General features: G+C 36.3%; 1 protein-coding gene across 1 annotated transcript in view; it reads right to left on the minus strand.

Annotated features, from left to right (window-relative positions):
- camta2 (calmodulin binding transcription activator 2) overlaps nt 1–12,997 on the minus strand; it is a 26,848-nt gene extending 13,851 nt beyond the window's left edge. The window contains exons 1-4 of the mRNA XM_056236590.1: nt 12,935–12,997; nt 8,737–8,837; nt 7,932–8,035; nt 5,133–5,200 (exon numbers count right to left, since the gene is read on the minus strand). Coding sequence (XP_056092565.1) covers nt 5,133–5,200; nt 7,932–8,035; nt 8,737–8,779 — 215 coding nt within the window. The 5' untranslated portion in view covers nt 8,780–8,837; nt 12,935–12,997. The remainder of the gene's footprint in view (nt 1–5,132; nt 5,201–7,931; nt 8,036–8,736; nt 8,838–12,934) is intronic.
- Between the last annotated feature and the right edge of the window lie 6,850 nt (nt 12,998–19,847).

Raw genomic sequence — 19,847 nt, forward strand, 5'->3', positions numbered from 1 at the left:
AGTCTTATTCATATTAATTTCAGATTTAATATGTTTTATTGCTATAACCCTCAGGTGTCAGACATTGTCTCGGTCCGCTGTTTAAAACTACAGCTGTTGACATGTTCTTGTGGTTGTTTAACTGTTTTCACAGGGCAAACATCACGAGCTCAACCATCAGTCTAAACATTTACTTTTCTAACACTGCAAAAAAAAAATATTTGGTTACACTTTATTTTAAGGTGTCATTGTTACAGTGTAATTATATATTTAAGTACTGAGTAATATTAAGCAACTACATGTATTTACTAAAGGTTAGGTTAGGGTTAGGATTTGGTTAAGCGGTTACTTGCATGTAATTATGGATAATTTACTGTTATTACTATACATGTAACATATGTAACAAGGACACTGTACAATAAAGTGTTACCAAATATTTTCTTATTCAGTATTTTTGTCTTGTTTTCCAGGACAAATATCTAAATATTCTTAAATCAAGATCCATTTACTTGAGAAGTAAAAGTCTTGTTTAATGAACAATTTTTTTTTAAATTAAACGAGTTTGTGGTTAAAACAAGAAGAAAAAAATATAAGAAAATATATTTAATTTAAATGGAAAACGAGTTTATTTTTCTGACTTTTTTTTTCTTGTTTTAAGCACAAACTCTCCTAATGTTTATCAGTTTTTTTATCATTTCTTATGTAATTTTGATTTTTTTTTTTTTTTTTATTGAAATGAATGCACTGTATTTTAGTTCAATAATACTTTTTATTTAATATTTTGATTAATATTTTTAGGGGATTTTATGGTACTCAATTATATTTATGCACTAGTTTATAATCCATTTATTCACTGATTAGGATTTCCAGCTTAAACCGTCATAAATCTCGAATGTTTTGGAGCTCAGACTGAAGTTTGGTCTGTTTTTAAAGACGACACTTGGAAGATTATAAGTGGAAATTTTTTTTTTTTTTTTTTAACCCTCTGGTTATCTTTGGGGTCTTTTTAACCCGCAAATGACTTTTGGTCAAATTAAAAAAAATGTTCTCTTTGTCCAAATGGTATGAAACTTTCTACAGCTCTTAACACTTCATAGATCTACAAAAGAAAAAAAAAATTGGAATGATATCTGTTATTATGTTGCCGTGAAAAAAATAGTCACACTTGTTGTCTTCGGGGTCCCTGGAGACCCCGCATAGTAAATATATAATATTCATCATCAAAATCAGAAACAACGCAGATCACATGGACAGAAATGAAATGGCACACTTCCAACAATGTAAAAAACATCCACAATGCAAAATTATCATGCTCGCCACACACACACACACACACACACACACAACCACACATACACATACACACAGAAATACATTTGTAAGGCTATAAAAAAAGTCTTATAATTTGTCAAATAAAATGCAGAACCACCACAAATATAAATTGGTGACACTGACACAACGAAAATACACACACACACACACACACACAGAATGTGTGTCTGCAGAAGTCATGCAACGTACTACGCATACTGCCTGCAGTGCACTGACTCGTGAACACCTCCAGTGCACCACCAATTGTTGTTCTTATTTGTTCAAAAAACAAAAATTTCCCAATCAGTTTTTTTTAACAAAATAATTTTTATATTACAACCATTTTATTTTTTTACTGCTTTATTTGATCATTTGTTATTGCTGTTCAGTTCATTGCACTTTTGTTTGTTTTTTCTCAATATGTAATATAACTGTTCATTTCTGTTATTTTTTGTTCTGTTACAGTTTGTAACTGAAACGTTAATTAAAAATGATAGAATTATATTAAAAACAGATAATTGAAATAAATGATAAAATCTAAAGACTCCAAGATTTTTTGTAACATCTTGTTCAGGTTTGATTCTAATCATAAAGTAACATTATTGAAGAACTTTTTTCAATACAAAATATGCTTAACTTAATACAAAATATGCTAAACTTTGACCAAAAGTATATAATTCTTTTTTATAATTTTGATTTTAAAATATTTATATATGAATCCAACTCAATCCAACTGAATCCAACTTGTGAAAAGATGTATTTTGGTTAATCAAACAGCAAATAGCATATAATGGAGCTCTATAGCAATATAGTGGTTAAAGTGAATTTTTTTATTTTAAAACTTCATTTTCCAAAAAAAGGGCAAAAATCTTACATTAAATCATGTACAATTATCCATGTTATCCCCATAAATGAAAGTTAGAAATCTGGGTCCTTTATAAAGTGAATTTTACATAAAATGCTGTTTTTTGTAAAAAAAAACTATTTATTTAAATATTTATTTATTTATTTTTAGAAATTTAAAAAATATCAAAAATCCTCCAAAAACTGCACAAATGTTGAGTAAAAACATTAATAAACAGAGTAAAATTACATTTGTAAAAAAAAATTTATTATACTGTTACAAAATGCAATGTTATTGTCTGGGGTCCCTGGAGACCCCAAAGATAACAAGTGTAGACCCTAAATGAAGATAATCAGAGGGTTAAACGAACTTGAAAGTGAAATATTTATGTTTATTGTTATGAAAATGCACAAAAATACTTTTTTCAATTTTTATATGAAATATATATTTTTTTATAAACATTTTTTACTTTAAACTGTGAGAAAATCAAAGCCATTAATCTAAACAAGTTGTGCTCCAAATTTGAGGTTGATATCTCAAAAAAATTTGCTTTCAGTGAGAGTGTGTTTGGCTGCAGTACCAAACGCTTCCACTAGAGGAAACTCGACTCATTCATGTGTGTGTGTGTGTGTGTGTGTGTGTTCTAGGTGTGTTACGGTTCACAAAATTCACGGTTCGGTTCGATACGATAGACTTGTGTCACGGTTCGGTTCGGTACGTTTCCGATACAGCAAAAAGAAAGAAATGCCAGAAAAATTTCCTTGATTAAATTTTTATTAAAACTAACATCATAAAGTATGATATTTTTTTAAGTTTGAGCAATGATGGAGCTATACTTGACTTTTCTTAGGAGCATATAAAACAAAACAGCTCCTTGGACAAAATGAAATGTAATATTGTAGTAATTATAAACAAAGGTTTATTTTAGTTCAGATTAACAGCAGGAAAAATGGTCCAACGAACTGTTCGGTTCAAAAATGCGTACCGAAAAGCGAACCGAAAGCCTCGTACCGAACGGTTCAATACGAATACGCGTATCGTTACACCCCTAGTTTGTTCACATACCAAATCGGTCAAAAATGGAGAGCACCAGAGGGTTAAGAATCTTAAAGGATAATTTACTTAATTTACTCTCCTCCACGTCATCCAAGATGTTCATGTCTTTCGTTCTTCAGTCGAAGAGAATTAAGGTTTTTGAGGAAAACATTCCAGGATTTCTCCATATAGTGACTTCAATGGGGTCCAGCGGGTCGAAGGTCCAGATGTGAGTTTCAGTGCAGCTTCAAAGTCTCGACACGATCCAGCCGAGGAACAAGAGTCTCATCTAGACAAACCAGCGGACATTTTATAAACAAAATAAACATTATATACTTTTTAACCACTAATGCTCGTCTTGTACAGTCTCTGAGATGCGCCACACATTACGTTGGAAAGGTCACGTGTGACATCGTTAAACATCCAGGATACGCACAGGGCCTGAAATTAACACCCGACCACCTGCCAAATGCGGGTGAATTTTGCCATTGGCAGGTAGCCAATGAGAATTGAGTGATTCATTAGTTTTTTTTTTTACGTTTTCATTTTCATTGCGTTGGACCTTAGCTATAATGTGGCGGCACATATACTGGGGTAAAAAGGCCAGCTGAAACAAACAACCAACAAAAAGATGAGGATGAGTCAAAGAAAAGTAAAAGAAGAGATTTTAATACAAAGTGGTGAATTGGCGACAACAGCTAGGTTCGTGAGCGGCTGATTTATGACAGCGACTGTTGTTTCGTAACGTTCATGCCATCAGAAAGAAGATAAGACCCTTTTCTGACTATGTTTGGATGTGCGAGTATTTAACTGTTGGTGAGATGGGATGAGATAATGTAACGCTGACGTAGGCTCCAGAACAATGACAGTTGCACAGATGTGTGCGTGTGCGTGTGCAACTGTAGTACATGTTGGGAGTTGGGAACCGGTCCAGTACCCGGTAACTTTACCTGTAATAATATTAATTTAGTTCTGCTTAACGGTTCCTGAACGCTGTAACTAAAAGCTGTCAGGACCTAGCTGTCTACGTGACTAAATCATCCATCAACACAGCCGCGGGTGATTTGTTTAACGTTACATACGAGCAGCGGTAGGTCTATAGATCTGTTGTGCGTGTGTGTGTCAAAATCAATGAATAAAAAGATTTTTTTTAAATGTATATTCTATGAGTTATTATTACTTATGTTGATTTCGTTAATAACTTGACAGCACTTAAATGTGTACAAGTTAAAGAACAATATTGTGAAATTCCCGTTTTTCACCTTTAGGCTATGAGGCAAAAAAAAAAAAAAAAAAAAGGCTGGTAAAAAGTCTCTGTGGCAGGTGAATTTTGATATCCACCTGCCACAGTGGCTGGTGGCCAAAAGAGTTAACTTCAGGCCCTGTGCACACGTAAGGACCATTTTAAACAATAAACGGACACAAAGACATATAAATATGTGTCATTCAACATACAATAACTTTAAACGGTCCTCCTACTCCAGACTTGTAAACACTGGCATCTCAGTGATGGTGCAAGACGAGCATTAGTGGTTAAAAAGTATATAATGTTTATTTTGTTATAAATATCCGCTGGTTTGTCTAGATCAGACTCTTGTTCCTCGGCTGGATCGTGTCGAGACTTTGAAGCTGCACTGAAACTCACATCTGGACCTTCGACCCGTTGGACCCCATTGAAGACACTATATGGAGAAATCCTGGAATGTTTTCCTCAAAAACCTTAAGTCTCTTCGACTGAAGAACGAAAGACATGAACATCTTGGATGACGTGGAGGAGAGTAAATTATCAGGACATTTTTATTTGAAAGTGAACTAATGCTTTAAGTAAAAACAAAGTTTTTTGCAGTGATAGTGAACAATTCATCAGTGTCCGTTATTACACAGAAGAAAAGTGTCACTCCGGGTATCCTCATCCACACATTCCCACAATCCCACAATCCCACATTCCCACAGACACACTGACCTGGTCTTAAGGCTGCAGGAAAGCCACTCGTCGTGTCTGTCAAAGGAAATCAGGAAGGACGCAATTTCCTGAAACACAAACAAACACACGACAAACTCGCATTAAAATCTAGACATTTTGACCCGAAGAGTTTTTTTCCTTAAAAAATGCTTTTGAATTGGACTTAAACTTATCGACTTTGCACATGTAGGCTATAAAAAAAACTGTAAAAATGTATCAATTATGTACTTTTCTCACATCCGTGTCAAAAATGATCTCTCATCATGTTATATTATCACCAGATACTGGACTCAATGTGTTTGTAAACGTGTTTTCTTCAGTTAGCACAGGTTTTGTGTGTGTCTTTGGACTGAATGATCGTAGCGTCGTTGATCTGAGCTGAGGCACATCAGGTTCTGTTAGATGAATAAGCTTGAGTGAACTTTTATAAACTGAGGGGCATCAGCTCAGATCAATGAGGCTACGATCAATCAGTCCAAAGACACACACAAAACCTGTGCTAACTGAAGAAAACACGTTTACAAGACCAGTGTTTGGTGATAATATAGCATGATGAGAGATTTATTAGCAGTTTAAAAGGACGGGTCATTTTTGACCCAGAACACCAAATTACGTGATCAGGGTTATTATCATTAACTAACACTAAAACCATTTAAAAAAAAACATTTTTGGAATTTTAAAGGTGCCATATGTAAAAATTGAGGTAAAAATATCCAACAAATGAGCTACACGTATCAAAAGAATGAGAAGAAATAAATGCAATGATGTCATTAAAAAAATGACAAGTTATAGTGCTGCCGAGATATAAACCTGAATTAGCATGCTAAATTACTAGCGCCGGCCCGGCCGGTGTCATAATACCAGTTTCGGCCATGGGAGGCGGTATGCGGGCAACATACATAACCACCAGCCAAACTGCAGTACACGAATAACTCGCACGGCTTGTGGGCGTACTTGAACTTGAACCTGATGTCAATCGCGTCTATATGAGACCGGCCATTATAATTTAGTGTTGAGATGTTGTTCATTAAGTCTCTAATCTCTAAAAATCTCCAAATGAACTGCGGTCTTACGATCGTGTCAATTGATTTGATTAATATGCGCGAGGGAGAGAGAGAGCAGGAGGACTGCGCTCGTGTTGTTTGAAGACGTGAGAGTGCGTGCGCGCGGCCGGGTCTCTCTCTCTCTCTCTCTCTCTCTCTCTCTGCTCGTTATGCGCCCTGTCAAGCGCAGCAGTCATTCTATTCTACATCACTCACCGATCAAAATAGGCTTTGGTGGGACAAAGCGGACGATTTGACGGTTTTAGAAGATTAACAACCCGAAACTAAAAAACAGACTAGAGTAGGCCAACTTCTGGAGGTATACTGCCCCCATCTGTTATGGAATATGTGAATTTTGAGTTGATTTTTTTACACAAGGCACCTTTAAATAAAATAAATGTAAACTACAAGACATTAAAAACAATAATAATAAAAATGCAAAAAAAACTTTAACTAAAATTAAAGTTAGGGATGCACAATATCGGCCACTATATCGGTATCGGCCGATATGTTCATTTTTAATGTTATCGTTATCGGTCCAATAAGAAAAATTGGACGATATTTTAAAGCCGATAAATAATGTATTATTTCCTTCAGCTGAGACACTTCAGATACACACGTGATGGTTATGAAATATGATTCGAATTTGGCTTGAATCATGGCTTGTAAAATTCATTTTAAAACTTGTACTGGTTCAGACTAGGAACTACTGTGCTTTTTTTGTTTGCGTGGGACATGTTTTTTAATGGTGAGACTTTGGTTTTTGTAATCAGGCTCCCAAAAATTATATAAAAACTTGGATTTAGATTTATCGGCCAATATATCGGTTATCGGCTTTCAAATATAAAGAATTATCGGTTATCGGTTATCGATATCGGCCAATATATTGGTTATCGGCTTTCAAAGATAAAGAATTATCGGTTATCGATATCGGCCAATATATAGGTTATCGGCTTTCAAATATAAAGAATTATCGGTTATCGATATCGGCCAATATATAGGTTATCGGCTTTCAAATATAAAGAATTATCGGTTATCGATATCGGCCAATATATTGGTTATCGGCTTTCAAAGATAAAGAATTATCGGTTATCGATATCGGCCAATATATAGGTTATCGGCTTTCAAATATAAAGAATTATCGGTTATCGATATCGGCCAATATATAGGTTATCGGCTTTCAAATATAAAGAACTATCGGTTAGCGATATCGGCCAATATATCGGTTATCGGCTTTCAAATATAAAGAATTAGCGGTTATCGATATCGGCCAATATATCGGTTATCAATATCGGCCAATATATCGGTTATCGGCTTTCAAATATAAAGAATTATCGGTTATCGATATCGGCCAATATATTGGTTATCGGCTTTCAAAGATAAAGAATTATTGGTTATCGATATCGGCCAATATATAGGTTATCGGCTTTCAAATATAAAGAATTATCGGTTATCGATATCGGCCAATATATAGGTTATTGGCTTTCAAATATAAAGAACTATCGGTTAGCGATATCGGCCAATAAATCGGTTATTAGCTTTCAAATATAAAGAATTAGCGGTTATCGATATCGGCCAATATATCGGTTATCAATATCGGCCAATATATCGGTTATCGGCTTTCAAATATAAAGAATTATCGGTTATCAGCATCGGCCAAAATCTTCATATCGGTGCATCACTAATTAAGGGGAAAACAGAAAATACAGAAATAAAAACTTTAATAAAAGCTATAATGACCCTAACACACACACACCTCATTTGTGTTCCAGCGCAGTCTCTCTTTGGGTAAAGTCGTCGTGCGAGGCAAACACTCCAACAGCTTATTGGGCAAAAACACTTTCATCTGACCGCTGGTCTCTGCATCACGCAAAACACTGTTCAGCATCACTTATTATTACTGCTTTTAATATGATTCTGCTTGATTCTGGGAACCATTCGGCTCTGTCTATTAAACCTCTGACAAGTCCGATCACAGGAACATTCAGATCTGCGTTCTGAGCCAGAGAGAGCCGTTGTCATGTATAGATATGAAACAGTTTCACAAACAGACTTTTCAAGCATACAGTATCAATATTTCTGTCTTACAATCATTCAGATTATCACAGAAGTACTAAGATAAAAGTTTATAGATTGGATATAAACACTGATGTCTACAGTAGTGATCAATGTAGAGTAAATCACCTTTTAATAGAAACTTGGCGCTTCAAATAATGATTGTGTCATTACATCGTTACACCAGTAGGTGGAGACAAGTGACTGTTAAACATGTGTTTGTCATTGAATCATTCACTTAATAGATTTGTTTAAAAACACTGATTCATCCAGTAATAAAAGTCTTAATGAGTGAGTGAGTAAAAAATGTTTTATTTCAAATTAATTAAATATTTTTTACATTTTGTCAGAACATCTAGTAAATTACGTTATTTTGTTTAGTTCAGAATCGCGGGAGAATCATAATCTCTATTTTATTTTAAGACCCACTTGATTCTCAGTTTCTCCAGAATCGTGCAGCTCTAGTGGACTTGCATGCATATTTTAAAGGTGTGTGTGAGGCTGACCTGACTCTGTCATGGCGTCCTTGTTGTTCATGGTGAAGTTCATTAACCCCTTCAGCCTGCAGAGGGCAGTCACACGATCCAGGGAGGACTAAACTGCAACACTGTCTCACACACACACACACACACACACACAGAGAAAACATGCACATACAGTAAGAGGCTGTAATACAAGCTTCATTATTACACGGCTTACTAAACGCATGCACTTGTTTGTATTAGGGATGCACAATATATCGTCACCATATCGGTATCGGCCGATATATGATCATTTTTAATAATATCGTTATCGGCCCGATAAGAAAATTTGGCCGATATATTAAAACCGATAAATAATGTATTATTTCTTTCAGCTGAGACACTTCAGATACACACTGTTCAACATGATTGTTTTGAATTGATTTGAAATATGATTGGAATCACTTTAAAAAAGGAAAATACAAGTGTGCAACAAGTCTGTCATATCGGCTTCATAAAAAATGATAATGAGAACATCATAATTGTGTGTTTGGGACATGGCTTTTAATGGTGAGACTTTTGTTTTTGTAATCAGACTCTAAAAAATTATATCAAAATTTGGATTAAGATTTATCAGCCAATATGTCGGTTGTCGGCTATAAAGGATTATCGGTTATCGGTATCGGCCAAAGTGTTCATATCGGTGCATCACTGGTTTGTATGTAAGTCAAGGGTGGCACTTCAAAAATGATGGGGCAAAATGTTATGATTTTGGGGTGTATATAGTGGGGATTATTATTTTATAATTCATAATGCTTTACTGTCTGTCTGTCTGTCCATCTATATCTATCTATCTATCTATCTACCTATCTATCTATCTATCTACCTATCTATCCGTCTGTCTGTCTATCTATTCATCTATCTATCCGTCTATCTATCCATCTATCTATCCGTCTGTCTGTCTGTCTATCTATCTATCTATCCGTCTGTCTGTCTATCTATTTATCTATCCGTCTGTCTATCTATCTATCTATCTATCTATCTATCTATCTATCCATCTGTCCGTCCGTCTATCTATCAATCCATCTATCTGTCTGTCTGTAGATCTATCTATCTATCTACCTATTCGTCTATCTATCTATCACCACAGTTTTATTGTTGTGATTGTCAGTAAGAATATTTACAACTACAGGACTTGCAGTAACAAGACAGACTACACATACATAAATATATATATATATATAAAGAAATATAGAAAAATAAAATAAAAGCTATACCCGACAAAAGTAGGATTAAAATAAATAACAAAACTAGAATGCTGATGAATTTATATAGAAAGTCTCTCGCTCTCTCCGGATCTGCCGTCTGTGTTGCCTAGTAACCACAGCAGTGGGTGATCAAATATACTCTCACAGTTTTTACACACACACACACACACACACACACTTCTTTTATATAATACTGATGTGTTTGCTCCCTGTGAGTTCAGTGCTGCTGGTTTAATGGTTTGAGGTGCGAGCGGTTCTGATCCAAACACTCAACCGTCTGTTCGTTTCAATGAACATCCTCCAGAAACCAGCAAACACTCGATCACACAGACAGAAATATTCATATTCATGTGTCCTGATGATATCTGAATGCTTCCCATGTGATGACAAAAGATGATCTGATTAAATACATAAAACATTACATTTAGAAGCCGGAGCGAATCGACAAACATTCATATCACCGATAAAGCCAGAGCTAATGATTAAAGTCTTAATAAAGCACCATAACATACATTTTATTTTACACTTTTTTTATGTGCCACAAAAAAAACAAGAATTGTGTAATATCTGTGCACTAACGTCACCAGATTATATAGCAATGTTTTCAAAGAGGTCCGTAACGATTTCATTGCTGCGTTTCCTAAAAGCCTCGTAATCTTAAATCGATTATTTCTCTACGATCCGCTTCTGCTGCAAGATGACAAAAGGAGAATTAAAATAAGCTTATAATGAATAACACACATTTAACTAGTTATGCCAAGCTCTAAAATTTTATATCAGGTCGAAATTGTGACTTGTGAGTAAAATTATTGAATTAGTCATGCACCGATATGAACATTTTGCCCGATACCGATAACTTATTATATTTGAAAGCCGATAACCGATATATCGGCTGATAAATCTTAATCCAAATTTGTATATAATTTTTGAGAGTCTGATTACAAAAACAAAAGTCTCACTATTAAAAGCCATGTCTCAAACACACAATTATGATGTTCTCATAATTTTTAATGAAGCCGATATGACAGACTTGCGCTGCACATGTTGCACTGAACTGTATTTTCCTCTTTTAAAGTGATTTCAATCATATTTCAATCAATTTAAAATCATAATGTTGATCAGTGCACATCTGAAGTGTCTCAGCTGAAGGAAATAATGCATTATTTTATTTATCAGCTTTAATTTTCTTCTCAGGCTGATAACAATAACATTAAAAATGAACATATATTGGCCGATACTGATACGGTGGCGATATATCGTGCATCTCTAGAAAAATCCTTATCCTTCATCTGGTAAATCAGGAACGACTTGGAAAGTCATTAGATAAAAAGAACAGGATCCCTGAAGTACATTCATAAAACATGCGGAATGCTGAAATTGTATTATTTTAATATTAATAATAAAACAAAATGGACACTTCTAAATTATGTAAATAAATAAAAAAGCTCAGAATAGATGGGATTCACATGTAAACCAATACAGGTGAAACTCAAAAAATGAGAATATCGTGCAAAAGTTCATTTATTTCGGTAATTCAACTTAAAAGGTGAAACTAATATATTATATAGACTCATTATATGCAAAGTGAGATATTTCAAGCCTTTATTTGTTATAATTTTGATGATTATGGCTTACAGCTTATGAAAACCTTTTCACAATATTCACATTTTTAATTTGGGGTTTTCATAAGCTGTAATCCATAATCATCACAATTATAACAAATAAAGGCTTGAAATATCTCACTTTGCATGTAATGAGTCTATATAATATATTAGTTTCACCTTTTAAGTTGAATTACTGAAATAAATTAACTTTTGCACTTTTTTTGAGTTTCACCTGTAGGCCTATGTTCTAGAAACAGAACTTTTGTTTGGATTGACAGACATCAGTGCATGTAAAACTTAGAGAATTATTATATCAGTGGCGTGATGTAGCTGACTCACATTATGGGATACAAATGATCCATACACTTTTATTTACAAAACAAATGTTTTATCATTTGAATTGAAAACAATAATGCATTGATATAGAAATCAATGTTCCATCACAGGCTCTTTTTTTTTTTCAACAAATGTAGCTCAATCAATCAGATTATATAAACCGGAATATCAGTTTCACAAACTTGATGAGGGAATATCAGCCTACAAGATTCCTCACAACAACATCAACACAACAAACATTCGCCTCCAATCAGCACTCTAGATTCAGCATAGCCCCGCCTCCAATTGATTAACACACGAAAAACAGTCACATGGTCATCAAACATGACCTAATATTTATGACAAACGATTTATAAGTTCCTTAATATAATGTAATGTTGATGCTGATATGCAGACAGCAGAGTATATGATGTAATCCGTATATGTAATCCAAAATATATAATATGAATGTGTATTAATGTCAGTAAATTTTAGATGACGAAAAATGTTAATTGGCCAAATGACAGTTGTTTATTAATGCCCATAATTTTAAAATAAAGCGATGTTGAGAAAAATACCAGTACTATCGTATCAGACCATGCTACTGAATTATTACCATATTCACCATAGTATTTAAACAATAATACAGGGGAAAATCATGACCGTGTACAAAAATATGATAATAGTTTTTGTAAGAGCCATAAACGCAGCGTTTCCTGCACATACACACACACACACCCATAATGACCCAATCACACACACACTATATGTAGACAGGCCTGTCGACGCAGACCGGACCGAACGAAACCATCTGAATGAGTTTAATTATTTTATTCATAAACATAAATACATATGACAAACCCCAAGGCCCCGGACTGACACATACACACACTGATTGACGGGATAAACACACACACACGATACACTAATGCAGGAGTAACGGAAACACACACACGCACCGGGACCGAACCGAGCCGTGCGAACGGGTTCTGATTAACGGCAGCTCGCGCGCTGACAGTAACGCGTCACCGTAACAGAAACGGGTCCGCAACTTACCTTCCGCCTTCACGAGCGCCGCCATCTTCTTCTTCACACTACTGACGTCACCGAGGGGGGGAGAGCGAGAGAGCGGGAGAGAGAGAGAGAGAGGGAGAGAGGGAGACAGAGAGGGAAAGCGCGAGAGAGAGCGGGAGAGAGAGGTAGTGGGAGAGCAAGAGAGAGCGGGAGAGAGAGAGAGAGAGGGAGTGGGAGAGCGAGAAAGAGAGAGAGAGAGGGAGAGAGAGAGAGCGAGGGAGTGGTAGAGCGAGAGAGAGAGTGGGAGAGAGAGGGAGAGCAAGTGGAAGAGGGAGGGAGAGAGAGAGAGAGAGAGAGAGAGAGAGAGAGAGAGAGAGAGAGAGAGAGAGAGAGAGAGAGAGAGAGAGAGAGAGAGAGAGAGAGAGAGAGCGAATGGGAGGGAGAGGGAGAGAGAGAGCGAGAGCGAGAGGGAGGGAGATTTTTTTTTTTTTTATAACACTATTAAATCATTTTAAAACAATTACCAAACATACTCCCTACTCAAGACATTTAGCAAAAATTAATTCACCATCTCTAACAAATCACAAGATTTCTTTGTAATTCCATACATTTTCACATTCCTCTATATTCTTCATAATTTATAAAATAAAAAATCTAAAAAATCATTATTACTTTTATTAAACTTGTACTACATCCCGACCAACTTAACCTCCTATTTGTTCCCTTTCTTGTCAGATAAAGAGCCATTTTCGCTTTTCCAATAACAAAGTTAACAAGTTGCCCTTTTTTTCAATTTTTTTTTTTTTTTCAAAAACTAAACCAACCTTTGAAAATATTCCTTCAAAATCCACAAACATTAAATTAGGCATCAAACATAAGCCTTTAAGCCTGTCACAATGTACAAAACAGTGACAAATAGTTTCCCTCTGATCACAAAATGGACATTTGCTATCAATGGCAAATTTATCAATTTTATGAGTTACAAGGTCAGAACATTAAAAAAAAACATGCAATTAGATCTATAACAAATAGATTAATTTTAATTTCCAGTTCACTTTAAAGATTTTACCTCAGAAATGACAAACCAATTAGTCAGAATCATACTTTTGGAAATATACACTCACCTAAAGGATTATTAGGAACACTATACTAATACTGTGTTTGACCCCCTTTCGCCTTCAGAACTGCCTTAATTCTACGTGGCATTGATTCAACAAGGTGCTGAAAGCATTCTTTAGAAATGTTGGCCCATATTGATAGGATAGCATCTTGCAGTTGATGGAGATTTGTGGGATGCACATCCAGGGCACGAAGCTCCCGTTCCAGCACATCCCAAAGATGCTCTATTGGGTTGAGATCTGGTGACTGTGGGGGCCATTTTAGTACAGTGAACTCATTGTCATGTTCAAGAAACCAATTTGAAATGATTCGAGCTTTGTGACATGGTGCATTATCCTGCTGGAAGTAGCCATCAGAGGATGGGTACATGGTGGCCATAAAGGGATGGACATGGTCAGAAACAATGCTCAGGTAGGCCGTGGCATTTAAACGATGCCCAATTGGCACTAAGGGGCCTAAAGTGTGCCAAGAAAACATCCCCCACACCATTACACCACCACCACCAGCCTGCACAGTGGTAACAAGGCATGATGGATCCATGTTCTCATTCTGTTTACGCCAAATTCTGACTCTAACATCTGAATGTCTCAACAGAAATCGAGACTCATCAGACCAGGCAACATTTTTCCAGTCTTCAACTGTCCAATCTTGGTGAGCTCTTGCAAATTGTAGCCTCTTTTTCCTATTTGTAGTGGAGATGAGTGGTACCCGGTGGAGTCTTCTGCTGTTGTAGCCCATCCGCCTCAAGGTTGTGCGTGTTGTGGCTTCACAAATGCTTTGCTGCATACCTCGGTTGTAACGAGTGGTTATTTCAGTTAAAGTTGCTCTTCTATCAGCTTGAATCAGTCGCCCCATTCTCCTCTGACCTCTAGCATCAACAAGGCATTTTCGCCCACAGGACTGCCGTATACTGGATGTTTTTCCCTTTTCACACCATTCTTTGTAAACCCTAGAAATGGTTGTGCGTGAAAATCCCAGTAACTGAGCAGATTGTGAAATACTCAGACCGGCCCGTCTGGCACCAACAACCATGCCACGCTCAAAATTGCTTAAATCACCTTTCTTTCCCATTCTGACATTCAGTTTGGAGTTCAGGAGATTGTCTTGACCAGGACCACACCCCTAAATGCATTAAAGCAACTGCCATGTGATTGGTTGATTAGATAATTGCATTAATGAGAAATTGAACGGGTGTTCCCAATAATCCTTTAGGTGAGTGTACTTTACTTCATAGAAAACCACTGTATTTATTAAAAAAAAAAAAGTAAAACACAGTGCCGATAGAGAAAATATCTTTTATTTGTATAAAATCATTATTCCAGAGCATCAGTTTCCTGTAAGAGGTGCAGATTCATATGGCTACTGATGTCCGAACAGTGAACACACACATTTCTCTGAGTTCATACAAAATCTCATAAATAGCTGTTTCCTTACACCTATTTTTATGCACATTTTGGGATATTGCATTTAAAAAAAAAATTAATGCTGGATGGAAATGCCGGAATGCGCATAAATTAAAAAAATGCGCATAAAAAAGAGTATGCGCTCAATTGAGGAGGATAAATGTTGTATCCGATAATATATAACTATAAATAAAACTCTGATAAGCATAAACTACGATGGAAAAACATTTACCGAATAAATCCCTCGATTAGGAACAACTAACTCAGCAGAGGCTGTGATTGGATAATAGGGCTGTCACTTTACGTTCGAAAATCGATTGCACAATCGGACCAACCAACACAAGTTTCGAAAACGAAAATAGGGAATTGATTTTAACAGCCTTTTTTTTTTTTTACCAAAAATGTGTTTTAGGACAGATCAATACAGCACACAGAACATGTTGGATGCTGGAAAATAACAATGTCTTTTCTGTTCACTAAATGCTTTTTAATATTCGCTATTACTTCAATGCAAGTAAACAAGCGCCGTTATTTGTTGCGTAGTGACGTGTGTGTGTGTGTTCAAGTAAGCCAGAAATGAGCAGATTCTGTACAATACGCTGTATTTAATATATCATGAGGACTCGTGCGTATTTGCGCTAAATCCGCGCAGATTTGTCTTACACGAACTTCCCCAGCAAAGTGAGTAAACACAGAAACGCCAAATTGGCTCGTGATTTGACGGCGTTTCCCGCCAAAGCTCATTTTTACCCGCGTTTGGCGGGTTGGAGGGAGTTAACTTCAATCCCTGAATGTTGCGCTCCTGTTTGTCATTGTGCTGAAACTTCACGCCAATAAATCATCAGGAATATTGCTGACTTGTGCGTCTCAAGCGTCCTCATTACGCTCGTCCTAACGCCTGTTAGGTGTCCGTGGATTTGCCTGTATTTGGTGTTGAAAATGGAAACGTCTTTAGACATGGAAAATCGATATTACAATCGATTCAATGAACACTTAAGTCTCAAAAAAATTTCACAACACGATTTTTTCACAAAAGTGACAGCCCTATTGGATAACCGGACTAACCAGCGGACCAATCGCGTCACAGCATTTTTGCGTTTCCGCTCGAAAAAATAGCCTGATTTTTTATTACTGATATTTTGCTGCAAGTTCCAAGTACGTGATGTTTTTGTTCTCTTGAACACATTAGAAGGAAACGCTGCTTTATTTGCGAATGTTTTATGCAACATTCCAATTTAGCGCACAAGTTAAAGCAACACCAAGTAACTTTTCCTCAGCGTTCTCCCTACAGGTTGGAAGCGGAATTGTCCATTACCGCTGTGGTAAATAATTTAGCCTAGCGCAGCCTACTGTCGCACGCGCGCGCTCGCTGTTTATCCAGTGCCGGCTTTGGAGTGAACGATGTCCACAGACAAGGTAGAGTATGTTGCATGATTTCATGAAAGTATGATGTATTGCTACATCAGAAACGAAGAAAAACAAAATAATGACTATTGTAACGCTTGACGTAAAGCAAGTCAAATTTGTAGTTTTCTTATGTCTCATTAGAACTACAGAAACTCGACCTGATCTGGCCATCTTACATAGCGTGGTTATAGCAGATATAGGAGCGCAAAGCGGAGAAGTGCCTTTCATCCTTTTACGACTTAATGAACCACTGAAACCATTTTGGAAACATTATTTTAAGGTAAAAAATCTTACTTAGTGTTGCTTTAAATTTGCCACTTTGGATGGAAACACAGCTAGACACGAATCAGTGGAAACTTAACAATTAAAAACTAAAATCAGAGCATCCTGAGGAGCAGCCAAAAAATCCTCACAACACACACACACACACACACACACACACACGCATAACTGAAATCAGCTGTAAACAAAAACGAACAGATTAACCGAAGAAGAAAGCGTCTCCATGGAAGATCAGTGCGAGCGGCTTCCGGCGGCGCTTACATTCCCTGCCGGATGCTCTGGATGATCTGGAAGATGGCTAAAAGTGAAAGAGAGGTATAATATTAAAGATAATATTAATACATACATATTTAATACATATTAAAGCCTGTTTACATCACAAGAGCAATGCAAACTGCACATTTTGCAAGACGTGTGACCAAAAATATCATATTTTATTAGTTGCATGATTAAAAATAACATCTGAAAGTATATATTGCATATTTTGACCCTCGTTATTAAAGAGTCCAAATGTTTTGTTTTAAAATATTTTTGCAGTGAAAAGACAAACATATTGGGGTATAAGAATGACAGTAAAATGTATGACTGATCACTGAAACAACTGTATTATTGATATGATACACTGTAGACTAGGGATGTCCCGATCCGATCACACGATCGGAAATCGGGCCCGATCACGTGGTTTCAGACTCGATCGGAATCGGACGTTACCTCCCGATCAGGACTCGGATATATGTAAATTAGGGGTGTAACGGTACATGTATTCGTAATTATTGAACCGTTTCGGTACGAGGCTTCCGGTTCGGTACGCATACAAACCGAACGATTCCTTGGACCATTTTTCCTGCAGACAAAATCCGCGCTGGCGCGATCACCACAACATTGCGCAACATCAAATGGCAAACGTAATGAAAGCGGAACGAAACTGCGCTTCTCATTATATTGTGCTTAACGGACCATTATCAGTTCGGACCAGCAACATCTGTGCAGCGCGAGATCAAGCGACACTGTGCTAAGAGATCCAGTGAAGAAAACATTTGAATTCGCCACTGAAGTAATAACATCGCTGCGAGATCTAGTGAGAAGCGTTCACATTTCTCCGTTATTAACCGTAGATCTCTATTAGATCAAACAGCGCTGACGTGGACACCAGGAGTTCATGTGCCGTGAATGAACATGGATTTAATGTTGCACTTCAAAACTCAAATATTATATAAATATATATTTAAATCTTTTTTTTTAATGTGATTACCAAAACATTATTTGTTCATCCTTCAAAGATTACCCCCATTTATAAACCTGAAAGTTTCAAGATGTAGGAAAACTCAAACTTATTTAAAAATAGTTTTTCTTTTAATAAATAGGAAATTTCTCTGGCATTTCTTTCTTTTTGCTGTATCGTATCGAACCGCAAATTTTGTGAACTGTTACACCCCAAATGTAGGCTATATATATATATTCTCATTATTTTTTTATACACTTTTAAAACATTTTTATTTTTTGTTTACATGCCTGCCGGGTATTTTAAGTTGAGGTGCTATTTGTTTTTATATTAGACTTTTTCTATATTTACTGTTGCACTAAAGTCCAAAAGTGAAGATTTTATGTTATTTATTACTTGATTGTTCAAGCTACCTCACAGAAGTGCTCTGTTCGTTAACAGAGTTGTTGAATGTTAAAATAAGGTGAATTAAATAAAAAATAAGGAACATCCTGGATCTGTTTTTTCTCTCTTCTTTATTCTTTTTTTATGTATTATATAAGTATCGGATCAGGACTCGGTATCGGTAGATACTCAAAATCAAATGACTCGGACTCGAGGGCAAAAAAACCTGATCGGGACATCCCTACTGTAAACACACATCTTTCTTTACAGTAAAATTTTTCTTAGCTGTTGAAAGCCATAGGATTTACATATAAGATCTGTGAAACAGCAGTCTCATTATTTACAACATGTAAATCACACACAGATCCGACTCGATGTAAATAAACACCATGGCTTTATTCATGCAGGTGGAAAGTTTGGTCTGAAACATCAGCGAGATCTGAGATAAAGCATCTCTACTGGATCATATTCAAAGTTAGTGTGGAAACAACAAACCCATATAGTGTTTCCCACAACAGCAGCTTCTGTGTTCTGACGGTCAACACAAACTGCACAAGGAGTATTAATTAAAGTATTAATATAATAATTTTAGGAAGTATTCTTATTGTATGTTGTCTTTTATTATTAGATGAAACGATAATAAAAGTTATCGCAACGATACACGCAACGATAGACGCAACGATAGACGCAACGGTAGACACAACAATAGACGCAACGATAGACGCAACGGTAGACACAACAATAGACGCAACGATAGACGCAACGATAGACGCAACGATAGACACAACAATAGACGCAACGATAGACGCAACGATAGACGCAACGATAGACGCAACGATAGACACAACAATAGACACAACAATAGACGCAACGATAGACGCAACGATAGACGCAACGATAGACGCAACGATAGACGCAACGATAGACGCAACGATAGACACAACAATAGACGCAACGATAGACGCAACGATAGACACAACAATAGACACAACAATAGACGCAACGATAGACGCAACGATAGACGCAACGATAGACACAACAATAGACACAACAATAGACGCAACGATAGACGCAACGATAGACGCAACGATAGACACAACAATAGACGCAACGATAGACGCAACGATAGACGCAACGA

The sequence above is a fragment of the Rhinichthys klamathensis genome, unplaced genomic scaffold (assembly GCF_029890125.1).
Source record: "Rhinichthys klamathensis goyatoka isolate OS25496 unplaced genomic scaffold, OSU_Roscu_1.1 h1tg000454l_1, whole genome shotgun sequence".
In the NCBI taxonomy this organism is placed as follows: domain Eukaryota; kingdom Metazoa; phylum Chordata; class Actinopteri; order Cypriniformes; family Leuciscidae; genus Rhinichthys; species Rhinichthys klamathensis.